At 41.7% G+C, this 18,131-nt stretch overlaps 1 protein-coding gene across 1 annotated transcript in view; it reads left to right on the forward strand.

Moving 5' to 3' along the window:
• Positions 1 to 1,418: 1,418 nt before the first annotated feature.
• Positions 1,419 to 18,131, forward strand: part of fgd4a (FYVE, RhoGEF and PH domain containing 4a) — a 55,120-nt gene continuing 38,407 nt past the window's right edge. The window contains 1 exon segment of the mRNA XM_061822976.1: positions 1,419 to 1,738. Coding sequence (XP_061678960.1) covers positions 1,645 to 1,738 — 94 coding nt within the window. The 5' untranslated portion in view covers positions 1,419 to 1,644.

Here is an 18,131-nt window from a genome sequence, read left to right on the forward strand (position 1 = left end):
GCTACCTTCCCGGAGGTAAAACTAATGGAAACAAACGAGTCCACTTGGGGGCGCCACTGTCCGTTTTTTTCATTAATAACATACTAAAAATCATCCATTTTATGACACTTGACCTTGAATGTGATGTACTGTAAATCTACCAGACAGCAAAGTTTGATTGAAAAAAAAACAAATTTAATTATTTCCCCGCTAACAATGGGAAGAGCATTTTTATGACTGCAAACCCCAAGCAGCTTTAGTATGACAATACCGTAAAGTCCGAAAACAAATCACCATTTAAAATTACAGACTATTTTCTGCATAAGGGCGGCACGGTGACTCAGCTGGTAAACCGTTGGCCTCAAAGTTCTGAGCTCCCGGGTTCAATCCCGGATCCGCCTAGGTTATGCCCGTGCCTGCGTGGGTTTCCTCCAGGCACTCCAGTTTCCTCCCACATTCCAAAATCATGCAACATTAATTGGACACTTTAAATTGCCCTTAAGTGTGATTCTGAGTGCGGCTGTTTGTCTCTATGTCCCCTGCGATTGGTTGGCAACCAGTTCAGGGTGTACCCCGCCTCCTGCTCCTTGACAACTGGGATAGGCTTTAAGCACTCCCCGCGACCCTCGTGAGGATAGGCGGTAAAGAAAATGGATGGATGGATATACTGGATAATATTCAACCTTTATCCTGTAGGTGGGAGTGTTGCTCAACAACTAAAGGAGGAAAAAATATTAATAATAATAATAATAATTCCTCTGCATTGGTCAGTGTCTGTCCCTTTCACGTTTTACTGACAAATACTGTACATACTGAGAACTGTTCAGTGAAATTTTGCCCAACTCAAACAATGTAAATATTAAAGTGCATATGCCTTCTTATTTTGTTATGCAGTGCACAACCACACCACTGCAAAATATGATGGAAGATAACGTTTAAAACACCATGGAAGGAGGAATATTGTCCTTTGCAATAATTCAGTAGTAATGTTACTTTTTTTGGAAGGCTTGGCCCTTTTTCAGTTAATCCCTAACCTGATAATTGTACGCTGAACAATAAATACATGATTTGAACAATAGAACTAAACTAAACCAAAATATGTGATGCAGTTTTTGTAGCTTGGTATACAGGCTGTTTTTTTTTTATTTTTTTTATTAAGACTGTGAGACAGAAAATAATTTTGTTCCATTTACAGGTGGGAAGCGTGGGTCTTAACGTCACTTTTCAAAAGTAGCTGAAAGTTAAAAAAAAAAAAAAACAGCTAAAAGTAGCCTTTTTAGTCAGTAGCTGCTTTTGGAGCAAAGGTGCTCGAGTCGTCCTAAAAGTCCACATCTGTGGCAAAAAAAGAAAAGAAAAGAAAAGAAAAGAAAAGAAAAGAAAAGAAAAGAAAAGAGAAAAGCAACTGCGGCAGCAAAGAGTCTGTGGGCGGAGTCTGCCTCACAAGCTTCTAATGACGTCACTGAGAAGAAGTAACTGACACACCTGACACTTTCATACACTTGTGCGTTGGATGTGAAAACGCCACATGTGTTTTCTCCTTTCATTCACAGCTTCCGCCGCGTCATCCTCTTTATTAAAACATAGCTATTTTAAAAGAAGGTTAGTCTCGAGTTTTGTGGAAAGTGTCGGCGGCTGCTTGTGAATGAACCTTATCGGCGTGTCTCGATGCTGGAGCGGCGCCTGCCACAGGACATCATGGAGGGCTTCAGCCGAGTCGCTTTTCGCAGGAAACAGCAAAGTCTGGATGGAGAGGACGCAGGTGAGCTCAGGCGTTTTTCTGGTTACGCGCTTGACTTGAGTTGTTTTTCTGCGACGCTGTTACCCGGCTTAATGGTTTTTGACGTCGTGTTCGTGTCGGTGCTTATGAAACAAGTCAGTCACGCAGCTCCATTTCGGCCCGTGTTTACACACCGCTGCAGGCGAGTCCCAGCTTGTTGTGGAAACATGTACGACCTGCAGGCCTCAGGTTTTGTTCTGAAGTGTCCTGTGAGTCTGTAACAAAAGACAAATGTGCGCTGTGCTGCTTCACCGTGTTGGTTACTGTAAAATTAACTTTCAGCCCTCTATAGTTATGGCAGTGGGTTTTTTTTTTTTTTTTTTTTTTTTACCAGATCTGTTGTCACTGTTCCTCCAAGTGTTGAAGTTAACTGGGAGTGTGTAGTTTATGTGCCATCTTGCAACTCTGCATGTGCAAACATGCAGGTGAGAACGACAGTACTCGCACTTGTGATGTGAACTTCGCACTCTGTTACAGTGTGTCTGCAGTCACTAACAGTACTTCTTAGCACACAATACTGTATGTACATCAGTGGTCAGCGGCGAGAGCCAGCAAAGCCTTCTCTGCAGTCTTAAAAACTGTGACAAGGCCTGAGCAAAATCTACAACACCAGCTCACGTTTGTTACACGAAATCGTATATATTTCCAACAATCAGTTTATTTTGTCGCATTTGTCTCATCTGTATCGCTTTCAGTACACGTGAATGTAAGATTTATTTTATTTGTCCAACCAGTTAGCGATGGGACTTTCTCCAACAAATCTGATGTTAAGTGTGTCCTCACAGGGCCTGAATTCTGACCCTCTGACTTTAGCGTTCTCTCCATTTTCTGATTGGTCAGTCAGAGCAAAACTTGTTGCAGTCAGCCTCGATTAGCAAAACCACTCTATAATCACATCACCATTATGACTGAATAACGTGCACCAATCAAAATTGAGCATTCATTTCTTTGGGAAAACATAAAAACACAAGTTTAGTTGCAAACATGTCCAGTATTGAGTTTTATTACACACTCTAGAATGTGAAGTGTCCCGAACAGAGTGACTGGTGACTGTATTATTGTTTGCGCTGTTTTTTTTTTTTTTAACTGCTTCCTGCCTCAGTAATCTTTGGCAATGGACGTGAACCAAAAAGCAAGAACTTCTGAATAATTGTCCATCGTCTTTTTTTTTTTGCTTTTCTGGTGATTTTTTTTTTTTTGACTCAAACAATCAACCACCTCTCTTTGTGCCTTGTTGATACCGTACTTATTGGGCCACAAATATGAAGTACATGCCTTTGGCTCCACAGTGGTAATTACTCAGCCTGTGTGGTGTTCAAATGTGCAGTAATAATAGATGATTACTTATATTGCACCCTCTATGAAGTGTTAACAACCTGAGAAAAGTAGTGAACAATGACGGTCACATGATGTATTTTGCTGAAGTTTTAGTGCATTGGGAATGCAAATAATTCTGAACGCAGCCTCAGTGAAGTTGAATAAATTCATGTTTATGTACATTTTCCTAGGGTTGTTTTAGTATATTTAATTATTATTCTTTTAAGGATAAAAAAAAGTTCTATTACAATTTTAGAAAACCTCACTCAAGACTATTTTACCATATTTTAACAGTTAAAACAAATGTGCCTTTCAGCTACCGTGATTTAATCTGCTTTTATTGAAACGCTCATGTACACTGTCTCTTGATTAAAAATGATTTAAATTTGACAAACCTGATTTCTATTTTATTTGTTTTTATACAGCTTTGCAGGATATCTCCTTGAACCCGAACAAGTGTTTTCCGTCCCTCAATGTGGTCACTCAGAGGCGTGATGAATTGATACGCAGTAGCTCCACTATTTCAATCCTCTACAGCGCCGTTTGTTGTTTAAAACATAAACAGTAGTGTGGAGCTGGTGGTACTGTGCGAGCGACATAATCGGTGTAAAATAATGGCGCCTTTTGTCTCCTGTCCCCTTAAAAAGAAGCAGTGGGACGACAGTTCAGTATATGAATCAAGACTGTGTTGGGAGCCATTGTTGAGCTCTGAGTGATGCTCATTCATTCTCAAATGAACCCCAACCCGACTGTCCACCCCCCTGGCTTTTACCCACTTTTGCCGACACTGTTCACTTCATGACTAGCCGAACACCAATTCCATTTATGAGCTGTGTGTCACTGCTCTCTAAGTCGATGAATCACCCGTGAATCAATAGAGCAGTCAGTGAAAATCAACACACAAAAAACATTATAATATTTAGATATTAGTATTATGTACATATTATTATATTGCAGCACCGTGGTTGACTTGTTCGAGCATCTGCCTCACAGTTCTAAGGACCAGGGTTCAAATCCCGACCCCAACTGTGTGGAGTTTGCATGTCCTCCTCGTGCCTGCGTGGCTTTTCTCTGCTCACTTTGGTTTCCTCCCAAATCCCAAAACATGCATTAATTGGAGACCCTAAATTTTCCAAGTGTAAATGTGTGTGCGTATGGTTGTTCGTTTGTAAGTGCTCTGCGATTGACTGGCAACCAGTTCAGGGTGTACCCCGCCTCCTGCCCGTCGGCAGCTGGGATGGGTTCCAGCACTTCCGTGACCTTTGGCAGGATAAGCAGCTGAGAAAATGAATGGATGAAATTGTCACAATTCATTTAAGTAATTGTATTAACAGCAGTTTTCAAAGCAATGTTAATACATTTTGGTATACAGTATTCAGTTGTTCCATGAGTTTGTTTTTAATCTGTGCAAGTACAAAATCAAAGAGGAAGGCTGTGATGGGATTTAAGTGCCTTGGAGCATTGTTACAAGTAAGTAATTTTGTAATGGTAGGATTGTTTTGGCTCTAATATACAGTACAGTAGCACAGTGGGCCAAACCAAAAAGCATAGTAATGTAGGCATAATTGCGTGAAATATATAAATAGTCCAGTAGATGGCGGTAAAAACTGAAGAATTTTTACAGTTTGTTTTCCTCCCTCAGCATGTTACATATAGTGTAATTAGAACCCCTTTTATTCCCTCTGGTATTTAATATAGGTTTAGTAGATACATTCAAATCTTTTATTTGGGGATCAGGTAGCATGGTGGCACAACTAGTTAAAGCATTGGCCTCACAGTTCTGAGGACCAGGGTTTGAATCTCAGCCCTGCCTGTATGGAGTTTGCATGTTGTCCCCGTGCCTGCGTGGGTTTTTACTCCGGGCACTCCGGTTTCCTCCCACATTCCAAAAAATTTGCAACATTAATTGGACACTCTAAATTGCCCCAAGGTGTGAGTGTGACTGTTGTCTGGCTTTCTGTGTCCTGTGATAGGCTGGCAACCAGTCCAGGTTGTACCCTGCCTCCTGCCCGATGACAGCTGGGATTGGCTCCAGCATTGCTGCGACCCTTGTGAGCATAAGAAAATGGATGGATATTTGGTAATCATTCTGGATGTGGTACAGTTTTGGCATCACATTTTGCAAGACATTTCTTTGTTTAAATCCAGTACTTTTATACTTGTTTTTTGTTTGTTTTGTTTTTTGGTCATAGCCCAAAATGTACACACACACAACAGCTGTTGAATTTTCCTACTTTTTTCACAGTAAAGAAAAACCATCCATCCTGAAATGTAAGCCTTACATTCAGAAGAAATTTAGGGGTCCTCTATTTCACATGAGTCTTCCAACATTCAACCATTCTCATATGTGTATGTACGCGTGCTCAGGCAGGACAGTTTTTGAGACAGAGTGCCAGGATATTTTATGAAAAACTGCTTGAAATGCATTTTTGTACTCTGAATAGTTGTTTGGCGCATCTCAGGTACTGGTATGGGATGTCGAAAGTATTAGTGGGCCATCCAAAGATAAACATGAAGGAACCACAGCTCATGGTGCCCTCTTGTGGTCGTATTCTTCATTTGCTTCCACTTCAATGTTTTTGTCTTTGCTGTTGTGGATCCCGCTTGGAATTGTCAAAGAACATACAGATGGAGGGTGTTGTAGCAGGAGCTGGTGTAATCCATGGCATCCTGTTCGTCAGCCAATCACAGGGAACCTTTAAACAGACAACCTTTAAACAGACAACCATTTACACTTATGAGCAGTTTAGAGTGTTCGGTTAACTTACCATGGATATTTTGTGTGTGTGTGTGTGGTGTGTGTGTGTGTGTGTGTGTGTGTGTGTGTGTGTGTTTGTGTTTGTGTTTGTTTGTGTTTGTTTGAAGGGGGCGACTATAATGCCCGGAAAACCATGTAATGTAGGCACGGGGTGCCCGAATAAACCCCACGCAGGCACAGGGAGAACATAAAAACTCCACACAAGGCGAGGTTGGAATTTGAACTTCGGTCATCCACTGTGCCGCTGGGGGTGTGCAATCAAATCAAGAAGAGGTGGTGAAGTTTCCTGTTGAGTAGCAAAGTTGCTAATCTCTGGATCAGATGCTTGAAAGCCATGTTTCTGCACTTCTGTTTGCCAGTCTTATGCCCATTTGTTGTTGTTGTTCGCTGCCCGCATATTTGTGGTCAGTTTTTTTTTTTTTTTATTTACTGTGTTTTCACAATAAGTAGGGTTCTTAAAATCTTTTCTAAATAGACGAGGTGCCACATTAGACATGGCAGCTTACAATGTGGTGCACCTTATGTGCACACTGAGTTCTAACATTTGTAAAAGTTGTTGTGTGACTTGTCCAACAAAGTACACTTAAACACACTGGTTGCACTGTTAGCATGCATGCCAGCACACATTATAATGTGCTTGTAAGATACCATTTGGTGCCGCTCACGAGGCAGTGAGGAAGACTTGCATTTCCCATCCATAAACAGCAGAAGCTTTCATTACCCCACACACTGCCTGTGTCGGCACGCCATCTTGTTAGAGGTCAAAGATGGATTCAGTGTGGGGCTGCTTTTTTTCACAGATGATTTTGTTGATGACAAATATGACAAAAAAATGTATTTATTTTTGTAAACTTCCCTTTAAGAACTTTGCTTCAACATTTATATCTCATGTATATGATGATGTTGCAGTTTATTCCTCTTTTAGCATGTAGTTCTCCTCGACAGCCCTTGTACTGACTTTTTTTTGTGTGTGTGGGTGTCACAAAAAAAATGACAGCAAAACACCTAATGAATCCTTTGCTGCCTGCTGAATTCAGGTTTTGTGAGGTCTCATGCAAAATTTCTTCTTGCCAAGTACAGCAAACGTTGCATGTTTTTCCACTGTGAGGAGCGTAGGTGAGTTAGCCATAAGTGCATTAGCTGGCTACATCAGTACTGGCACATCAGATCAGTAACACTGTAATCTGACAAAGAACTGGAACACAAGTCAAATGGCAAAAATAGTGGACATTTGGCATTTCATGTTCTTTTATCTTGGTAAGTGGGTGTACTGTGTATTACAAAAAGAAGAGAAGCTTTATTAAGATGACATTTCTGTCGTTGTATGAAAAATCCACTGCAATTGGCCCCCACATCGGTAGTGTATCCAGAAGTGTTCAGGCTCCGATCAGTTTTTGGGTACCCTTTATGATTTTTGCTTGGAAATTTTACTCCAAAATTCAAGTGAACTTATATCATCTTGTATGATGCAGCCGGTGTAAATAGGTGTGTATGACCTTTTCATAATCATCGTAATCGTGTACAGTAAAAAAAAATCATACACACGCAAAGTGTTTCTCTTCTGGGATGTAAGAACAATTGTTGAACATGGTTATGAGGGAAACAAGGATGAGCTGGAAAAAAAAAACATTAACCACTTTTGGATTGGTGGAATGAAAGTTTGTGTAATCTTTAACTTTGCACGCTGTCTTGGATGTAGCAGAGAATTAAGTACAGTAAGCAACTATGGAAAGACACAAAAGCCCATCGGTGCAGCACAAAGTTTGTCTCAGCCTTTCCACATGCGCTTCCTGACTACACTGTGCGTTGCGTCCCCTCCTCCTGCCATTGTGAAGTTCTTTCCAGAAAAGTACAGTACTGTATTCCGTTTTATCTTAACTTCAAGCTCAGCCCGCTCGGCTTTTTGAAGATGGAACAGGAGGAGGAAGATTTGATGCCAATTGTGAAACTGTTACTTTCTCAACTTTCTGAAATTAGGGACATCCAGAAGAACTGATCAATCTCTCTCTGGAATTTGTATTGTGAGAGCATCTTGCCTATGACGCAGCTCTTTGTTCACAGGATAAGAAGTGGAAAAGAGGAATTAACCCAACAGAAATACATCTTACGACCAGATCAAGACATAATAATCAAAGCTTGAGGATTATGTGTAACAATGCTAACGGCACCGGGTTTAGAGACAACATGGACTGCTGGGCCACCAATTACTGGACGTTTCAACAAAGTTTTACTTGCGGTAGGTGAGCTGAAACGAGCACGATAGCAGGCAAGCAAGCCATCACAGTGTCGGTGGTAGAAGATCTTTTGTTTTCCCCTCAAAGACATTTGGATTGACAATGAAACGGAGACGCAAGTATTGGTTTTGGAGACGGAAAGGTAAAAACGCAAAGATGTGTCTGCTCTGCTGTTATGGTAAGATTTTGAGGCTCAATTTGATGTATGAAGGATGAAATTATTTCAAGTGTTTTACCTTCCTCTTATAGTCCTATGGCATTTTATGCTTTCTTTACATCCTATAAAATATACATCCATCCATTTTCTTAGCCACTTATCCTCATGAGGGCTATGGGAGTGCTGAAGCCTATCCCAGCTGTCCACAGGCAGGAGGCAGGGTACACCCTGAACTGGTTGCCAGCCAATCGCAGGGGACATCAAGACAAACAGCCGTACTCACAATCACACTTAGGGGCAATTTAGAGTCTTCAATTAATGCATGTTTTGGGGATGTAGGAGGAAACCGGAGTGCCCTGAGAAAACCCACACAGGCACAGGGAGAGCATGCAAACTCCACACAGGTGGGGCCAGGATTGAACCCTGGACCTCAGAACTGTGAGGCCAACACTTCAGAGCTGCCCCACCGTGCCGCCCCTGTGAAATATCTGTCTTCTAAAATATGATTTTAACTTGGAGGGATTAAAGATTTGTTGCAAAGCAAGATATACTCCAGACTATTTGGCACAATTTGTTTTTCTGATGGTCTGGCTGATTGGTGAGTTAGGAGAATGTCCTCTTCCCATCATCTTTGTAATTTGTGTTTGAAAGTTGTCCTTGCTTTGCAGTGTTTCTGAACTGCAGTAGTGAGTGCTGGGTTTACTAATGTGGATGCTTGGCAGTCAGAAGATTTGCTTTGCTGAGGCAACGCGTTTGTCTCCATGTGGACGGACTTGCCACTGCGAAGCAATGCAGCAGTCTGATGGGGCATGGTGGATTTTAAAAAAAAAAAAAAAAAAAAAATAAGCAGTTTTGTCTGCAGAGGCCTGGGAACCATCCCCCCCTACATTTTTTTTTCTTTTCTTTTTTCTTTTTTTTTTTTTTAACGGCCACTCGGCCTTTTGGCCACATTCCCTCAGGCCCGTTACCCAAACGTGTTAGTGTTGTTTGTGTTTATGTGCAGTGTTAACGGGCATGTATATAAAATAATGTGTGTTGCAATGTGCACCTTTCGTAGGGTGCTGTGTATTATTGGAGAGCTCCACCGAGTCCCCCCCTTCACTTCCTATTTAAAGAGGAAAAGAGAGGAAACACTGAAGCATTCTGCTTTCGTCCTCACTGGCAGGAAGGAAAAGGCTGGGAATGCTTGCAAGCCCAACTCCTTTCACCACACGTATTGTTTCAATGTGGGAGTGGGCGTCACATGCTCAAGTGACACCACTTGTCGCAGTCGGTGTTGGTCTACACTTTTAATAGGGTTTAAAGGTTCTCATTCACCTTTTGCCAAGGCCTTCAAAAAGTTGGATTGGATTGAGTAACGTATGCAATTAATTAATCACAAACATGAGCAAGGTAGCGCATTTTCACATTTAATTTTAAAAATAATACTTTGCGCCTGGTCATGATTTGGGATTTGACTCTTCCCCCCCCCTAGCCTTAACCCCAGTGGCTTATCTCTTCTGATGATTCATATACACAGTACAAATGTCATTTAGCTAAGATTTTAGGTGGAGCTCCAGCTTGTTCTAGTCTATCGGTACCCCCTTTTTTTTTTTTTTTTTACTACAATGCAAGTCAATTTTACTGACAAAAAAGGGAAATTAAATTATTGTATCCACATCTTTTTTCATATCCTCACAAAAATATAACCAATTCTTGCTTAGTACATGTGAACACCTCCTCAAAGGTTCATGTAAATTGAAAACAAGCTCACATTTGGAATAGTTTCCCAAATGGTCCACCCCTAGTCCTGAATGATGACAAGGTACTGTAGATTTTATTTGGCCCACATTGTTACAATCTTATCTGCTTCTCAGTGATGAGGACTGGCTAAGTCTAGCTAAAAGTTTAGCCACATAAACACACGTTATGCTATGGCTGAGTACGCACAAGTGTGGTGAGGAGATTTTTATACTGATTAGCGACATCACCTCAGAGATTTCATGACCCAGGGCCAAACCTGAACAAGTAGACAAAGGTACCTCATTGGCAGACGTAACACTGACGACAAGAGAGACAGACAGGAAGAGCAGGGGAAGTATTTCTTAAAAGCACACAATGTACGGTACCTGTTTGTGAGTCATGCATTTCACCAGTTTGCCACTCGGAAATGTATGCAAGCGGATGCCAAGAGCATGAGCGTACCGTCATGGACAACTGTGATGACATAATGTATGTAATGTTTAAATCTCAGCCTCTGGGCTTCTCTTTCAGCCGGTATTTTTTTTTTTTTTTTATTCCACTTATGGACGTGTGCCTGGCACTTTTTAAAATAAACTGCTGTCAGCAGCAGCTGTTCGAGAAGTATCTTACATTGTGTATCTTCTTCGTCTTCTTTTCCTTTTGGCTTGTCCCGTTAGGGGTCGCCACAGCATGTCATCTTTTTTCATCTAAGCCTATCTCGTGCATCTTCTTCTCTAACACCCACTGTCCTCATGTCCTCCCTCACAACATCCATCAACCTTTTCTTTGGTCTTCCTCTGGCTCTTTTGCCTGGCAGCTCCATCCTCAGCACCCTTCTACCAACATGCTCACTCTCTCGCCTCTGAACATGCCAAAACCATCGAAGTCTGCTCTCACATTGTCTCCAAAACATCCAACTTTGGCTGTCCCTCTGATAAGATCGCTTGTAATCCTATACAACCTGTTCACTCCAAGCGAGAACTCATCATCTTCATTTGTGCTACCTCCAGTTCTGCTTTCTGTTGTTTCTTCAGTTCCACTGTCACTAATCCGTACATCATGGCCAGCCTCACCACTGTTTTATAAACTTTGCCCTTCATCCTAGCGGAGACTCTTCTGTCACAAAGAACACCAGACACCTTTCACCAACTGTTCCATCCCGCTTGGACCCATTTCTTCACTTCTTTACCACACTCTCCATTGCTCTGTATTGCTGACCCCAAGTATTTGAAGTCATCCACCCTCATTATCTCTTCTCCCTGGAGCTTCACTCCTCCTCCTACACCCCTCACATTTATGCACATATATTCTGTTTTACTTTGGCTAATCTTCATTCCTCTCCTTTCCAGTGCGTGCCTCCATCTTTCTAATTGTTCCTCCGCCCGCTCCCTCCTTTCACTGCAGATCACAATATCATCTACAAACATCATAGTCCAAGGGGATTCCAGTCTAACCTCATCTATCAGCCTATTCAATATACTACCGCAAACAGGAAAAGGCTCAGCGCGGATCCCTGATTCAGTCCCACCTCCACCTTAAATTCTTCTGACACAACAGCTGCACACCTCACTGCTGTTCTGCTGCCCTCATACATGTCCTGTACTATTCTAACGTATTTCTCTGCCACACCAGACTTGCGCATGCAGTACCACAGTTCCTCTCTTGGTACTCTGTCATAGGCCTTCTCTAGGTCTTCAAAGACACAATCTAGCTCCTTCTGACCTTATCTGTACTTTTCCACAAGCATCCTCAAGGCAAATAAAGCATCTGTGGTACTCTTTCTAGGCATGAAACTATACTGTCCTGAGGCAAGCCTCCACTACTCTTTCCCATAACTTCATTGTGTGGCTCATCATCTTTATTCCTCTATAGTTTCCACAGCTCTGAACAACGCCTTTGTTCTTGAAAATGGGGACAGGCACACTTTTCCGCCATTCGTCTGGCATCTTCTCTCCTGCTAGTATTCTATTGAATAAGTTGGTCAAAAACTCCACAGCCACCTCTCCAAATTGCTTCCATACCTCCACTGGTATGTGTATGACAATGTAAAGATACTACCATTCAGGCATGGAAACTTCTGAGCCCAGTCGAAGTTGATGTCATGATGTGATCCTAAAGTAGACCCTGTAAATCATATTAGAATCTAAAAATGTTTGCTATGTATGTAAAATATAATACCACTCTTCCAATTTTAAAGCTTAATGGAGGGGTGCTCAATGGGTCAATCGCAAGGCAGTTTTGGTCGATCACGACGGCGTGCCGAGAAAAAGAAAAAAAAAAGACATCAGCCATATATTTTTTTTAACTTTAGCTCACCGTACATGTGCAAACAATGCAAACAATGACAGTACAGGACAACACGCTAGTCGGTGAGTTCTCCCCCTATTTTAAGCTCTCGCTTAAGAAATCTAAAACATGAGTATGGATGCTGCAGTAAATAAAACAAAAACGTATCACTTTCATACAGAATGGGAGGCGGACTTTTTCACATTGTCATTTGCAAATTGCGTTTGCCTCATCTGCCAGTGTAGTGAAATGTGTAGTGGCATTTTTGAACTGTTTATGGAAAATACGACACCAACATTCCGCCAAAAAGCAACCTTAGAGTGAGAAAAGTGAAGTAACTAAAATCCCATTTGGCCGCACACCAGTCACTTTTCACACAATATAGTTCAACAGCGAAAGCTTCCACCGAAGCATCGTTTCAGAGTTCGTCACATCACACATAAAAGAGGCATAGCTGACTCGTTGCTCTGATCTTTTAAAAATAAAGCGGGAATATTATCTTCAATAAAATCTATGCAGCTGCAAAGGAGTACAGTTACACGGCGCTGTGAAGCCATGGCTAATGTGTAGAAGGACATCGGAGATTGTGTTTCTCACTGCAGTTGGACGGATCCAGTGACAGCCCAGGTGTGCATTTTCATCCGAATGGCGTTTAGTGATCATCAACGTGAACTCAGATAGTTACAAAAAATGTTTAAAGTTAATTATGTTGTGTAATATGGGCTCATGCGGTTATGCAAGGCGCACAAACATACATTTACACATAAAGAATCCTCAGTATACTTTAAAATAAATGTTTTGCATTTTTGTGGTGGGTAGATCTTTGTGACTTGGTCATTCTATTTCATCATTGGTCATTCAAAAAAAAAACATCACCCCACCCTCCATCGATATGCGAGAGGGTGGATGCTTGAGAAGTAGATCTTGGGGTAAAAAAGTTTGGGTACCTCTGGGTTGATGGATTGTTCATAGCATGATTAGTACAGTTCAGTTTATGGTTCAAAAATCTCTATCACAAATATCTGAAAGTTTCTGGCTTAATGGTCAACCTCGACAGATGCAGTCGTGTAAGTGCGGTAACTGAATGTAAAAGACGAAATGTCTTAGAGCTCCTGATGCAGCCTTCACTATCACTGTTGTGTGAATCTCTTGGGTTAAATCCTTCCCCCGTTACCACAGTTTTTGCCGAGGCCCCTTTTTTGGCAATATTTTCTGCGAATATTAATTTCATTTCCATCATGGATGAAAACCAGCTCTACATTTCTGGTAAATAAAATAACGCTTTCTCGTTTGCACACTGTATGTCTATTTAAAATAAAATCTGGTTCACAAGGAATTTCTTAAAATACAGTACACTCAAATTTGTATTCTGATATATGGGCACTAAAACAATGCTATCCAAAGTTGATAGCCACTCCATCATATCAGTTTCCCTTAACCCCCAGCTTGAGTCAGAGTGTCACCCTTTACAAAAATATACTTTCACTCTCACATCAATAACATTACCCGCTCATCGAACTTTCACTTCCATAATAACATCAACTAAAGCCTTCCCACCGAACTTTGGGCAAAAAGATAATTTCACCCTGGATTGGTTCCAGTCAATCATGCAGAGACGGCCAACCTTTCATTTTCAGTTTCACACCATCGCTAAATGCAAACTGAATTCTGAACCCCGCAGACAAGTCAAGTGAATTTACCACGACAACATCAGTGACGCCATCTGGCACATAGACCGTTTCCCTCTTTAAAACTAGACTCAAAACTCATTTGTACATGTTTATTTACTCCCTACTGTCTCTTGTGTACATTTATTTTTTGTGTTAATGCTTGTATGTACGGCACGGTGAGTGTGTTAAAATATCGGCCTCACCAGTTAGGACTTGGGATTTTTTTCTTGTGCCTGCGTGGATTTTCTCCCACATTCCAAAAACATGCATTATTTGGAACCTATTAATTGCCTGTAGGTATGAATGTGAGTGTTATTGTTTGTTCCTTTACATGTTCCTTGCAACGGGCTGACAACGAGTTCAGGGTGTTTCACTGTGTCTATTATTGTGTTTGTAATTTGTAGTGGAGATCTGCATTGTCACACTGAATGATGCTTCTAATGTTTTGGTTGTTTTAAGTCATTATTGTAGATGACTGGCACAAACTAGCAATTTCAGAATGCTACTGTGAAGGTTCAACTTGTTTACAAACGGTAATCACAAAACAACTTAATACATCTTTGAGAATTTCAGCCAAATCTCAACATTACAGTTTTTAATAGCAGAAATTTATTTGACATCTCAGTGACATTAGACTAAGTCTGTTTTTTTTGCTGAGAAAGATGATAAAAGCTAAGGCAGCGAATGAAAGCAGCCGAGCATCTTTTGTGCTTCTATGCTCCTCAATCACTGTCAATTAACAAACAGTTGAATGCATCTTCTTATTGCTGCTTGAGTTTCAGATTGACAGCAGGGAGAGGGTGTAGGCGTGTGTCCCAGGCAGTGCCGTTTGTGTCTGTGAAGCGGGGGCAGATGCTTGCCAGACACACGGTTTGCCTGCTGTCAGCTGTTCTCTGCTGCAAAGGGGGTGTGAGTGTGGGTGTGAGCTCAGACAACACTAACCATTTATCAGCGACCCTTATAAACAGCAGAAGAGCATTTGAGAAAAGAACGGGTTCAAACGGAGTGTGTGCATCATGGTATGTGATCGTGTATTTCAGACGCATGCACTCATATTAGCTATTGTGGATTTAATTAATGATGTGTGTTGGAGGCGCTCATTTCTGGGCTTATAGCGAAGTGGTGGGCTATAGCCTGGAGCCACGCAGCTTACATCCTGCCATCACCTCAGACATAGAACAGGAATGATGGATCAGAGTGGTGAAAGCGTAGCGTGGGTGTGAGCCAGACAGACGAGGTGGTGAAAGGCAACAACAGCTCCAGTTTCAAGGTGGCAAATTGTCTGTGACAAATTCTTAATTTTGAAAAATGGTCTCATCTCACTACTTTTATGCTTCTGATTGCCTGAAGATGTTCAGCCGGCAATTATTGTACCTTGAATGTAGAAATGTAAGAATGGAGTGACTTCCATTTATATAATCTTTTGGTTTGGTTTAAAAAAAAAAAAAAAAAAAGTACTTTCCCCAAATCTACAAAGTATGTCCACTGCATGCACTGGAAATAAAAACACATCACATCTGATTGAGGTGTGCCTCTATTAATCACCTGTAAAGTAAGTTTAATGCATCCTTGAATAAAATACATTACAGTACATTATTATAAAACAATGCCTTTGCTATCATGTGTTTTGTCAGTCATGAATAATCAAGAAGAGTATGATTTACCATTTACCGTTATAGCCTCAGTGAAGATAAGAGATGTACACATTATTACTGAATCATATAGAAAAATGGAGGGACATTGTTTGGTAATGGAGGTGCAGGTTATATAATGGAAGTGGCTTCATGTGTGTGCACCAGCATCGTGGTAAGTGTACTTTTCATTTTTCAATCCAAGCATGTCCTGGATTTAAATAGGCCCATTATTTGCAATGTGAAAAGCCATACATGTTCAATGTTACTATGGAAGCATCCATCCATCCATCCATTTCTACCGCTTCTCCGGGTGAAGTCGCGGGTGAAGTAGCTTCAGCAAGGATACCCAGACTTACCCAGCCACTTCTTCCAGCTCTTCTAGAGGGATCCCAAGGAGTTCCCAGGCCAGCCAAGAGACGTTGTCTCTCCAGCGTGCCCTTGGTTGTCCCCGGGGTCTCTTTCCGGCGGGACGTACCCAGAACACCTCACGATGGAGGCGTCCGGGAGGCATTCGGATCAGATGCCCCAGCCACCTCATCTGGCTCCTCTCAATGCGGAGGAGCAGCGGCTCGACATTGAGCCCCTCCCGGATGACCGAGCTTCTCACCCTATCTCTAAGGGAGAGCCGGGACACCCTGCGGAAGAAACTCAATTCGGCCGCTTGCATCCGGGATCTTGTTCTTTCGGTCACAACCCACAGCTCGTCCCCATAAGTGAGGGTAGGAACGTAGATCGATAAATTGGTAAATTGAGAGCTTCAGCTTTCAACTTAGCTCCGTCTTCAACACAACAGACCAATACAAAGTCCACATCACTGCAGACTCTGCACCGATCCATCTGTCGATCTCCCGCTCCATTCTTCCCTCACTCGTGAACAAGACCCCAAGATACTTGACCTCCTCCACTTGGGGTGTCCCCGACCTGGAGAGGGCACACCACCCTTTTCCAACTGAGGACCATGGTCTCAGATTTGGAGGAGCTGATTCTCATCCCAGCCACTTCACAATCAGCTGCGAGCCACTCCAGTGAGCGTTGGAGATCACAGAACCACATCATCTGCAAAGAGCAGAGATGCGAAGCTGAGGCATCGCTTGATTTGCTTAGTTAATAATTGAATCGTCAAATTAATTTCCTTGTTTAATGATCAACACCACTATATGGCTAGTCTTTGTCAGCATGTCATCGTCATCAGCACATTAACAAATTGAAGGCATCACCATTGCGACATTTAAACTCAGCTTATATAGCCATTTTGTTATCATGTTACTGGGCTACATATGTGAATAACAAACAAAAGTATCTTTTAAAAATAGAAATTATGATTGGCTGGATTCTCTTCATATGTAGCTGGTGAGCCTCACTTGACATGACTCCCGACCATCTGATGCTCATGATGATGTACTATGCATGTCCAGGAAGTAACTGTTCATTTTCATTTTCTATATTTTGCAACCAGATTTCCTGTGTGACATTTACACACAAATTCACATTTGCACATAGACCTCCAGGCAGCTCAGCACACTTAAGCCAGTGTTAAACCCTGGATGCACTTAGAACTCTTCTGGTCATTAAATACTGTGTAGGGTAATGACGACTGCACAGACTCGTGTGTGTGTGTGTGTGTGTGTGTGTGTGTGTGTGTGCGTGTGCGTGTGCGTGTTTTCTCGTATGGCATATAATGAAAATTGCGTGTTAAGTTTTAACACCTGCTCATAGAGAGCAAACACCTCCAATGGCTTCGCTAAGATCGGACACAATCTGTTTCATGACGCTGGTCAACCTTTGACTTTCAGGAATTTGAGACATTATTTCCCATAGGAAATAATGCCGTTAAAAATACTGTGTGACATAGTCAAACTGTCAACATCATAAAACCTTTTTTTCTCAGGTTCTTCTTTTTCTCGTAGAGTCACTCTTTCATGCAGCCCCTTCATGGATTAGGTGTACCAAAAAAACAAACAAAAAACAGTTAACAACAAATCAAAATGTTAGTTAACCTTTGAATCTTGCTGCAAAAATGATGATGGTGTTTGACTATAGGAGCTGTTATCCAAAAAAATTGATTGAAATTATTTCTAAGACCATTGGCGTTTCACTGTAGGGTATGTGGTACAGAGAAAGACAAGAAAAGGAAATTGTGCAAAGTGTAGACTTAAATTAGAGAATGTCACAAAAGGTCAATCGACTCATTCTTTGTCATTATGTATTCTTCTTTTGACATATTTCACAAGATGTGTTCCTGTGCTGAAGTGGGCAGGTTTTTCTTGGAGGACCAAGAGCCCTAAATACAGCAAAGAAACAATCCCATTATTAGCGTTCATTAGATCATTTCACAACCCCAACTGGAACTTCATTTAGATGGACACATGATACATCCGCATTGCTTAACAATAACTGCCCTGTCAGTGATGTGTTTGTATCTCCTCCATCAGGCCAAATTGTGTGTGCGGTACAGCTTGAAACTTAAAGCCCATCACAATACCGCTGGCGATAAAGCTGAGGTGCTCTGAAGATGACACATCAATTCTCGTGTGTCACATGACCCTCTCCTTCCTTGGAGGGGGTTGTTTGGCGTGGGTTTCCATGTCTTCTATGCA

Source organism: Syngnathoides biaculeatus, chromosome 6, assembly GCF_019802595.1.
Source record: "Syngnathoides biaculeatus isolate LvHL_M chromosome 6, ASM1980259v1, whole genome shotgun sequence".
NCBI classification, from domain to species: domain Eukaryota; kingdom Metazoa; phylum Chordata; class Actinopteri; order Syngnathiformes; family Syngnathidae; genus Syngnathoides; species Syngnathoides biaculeatus.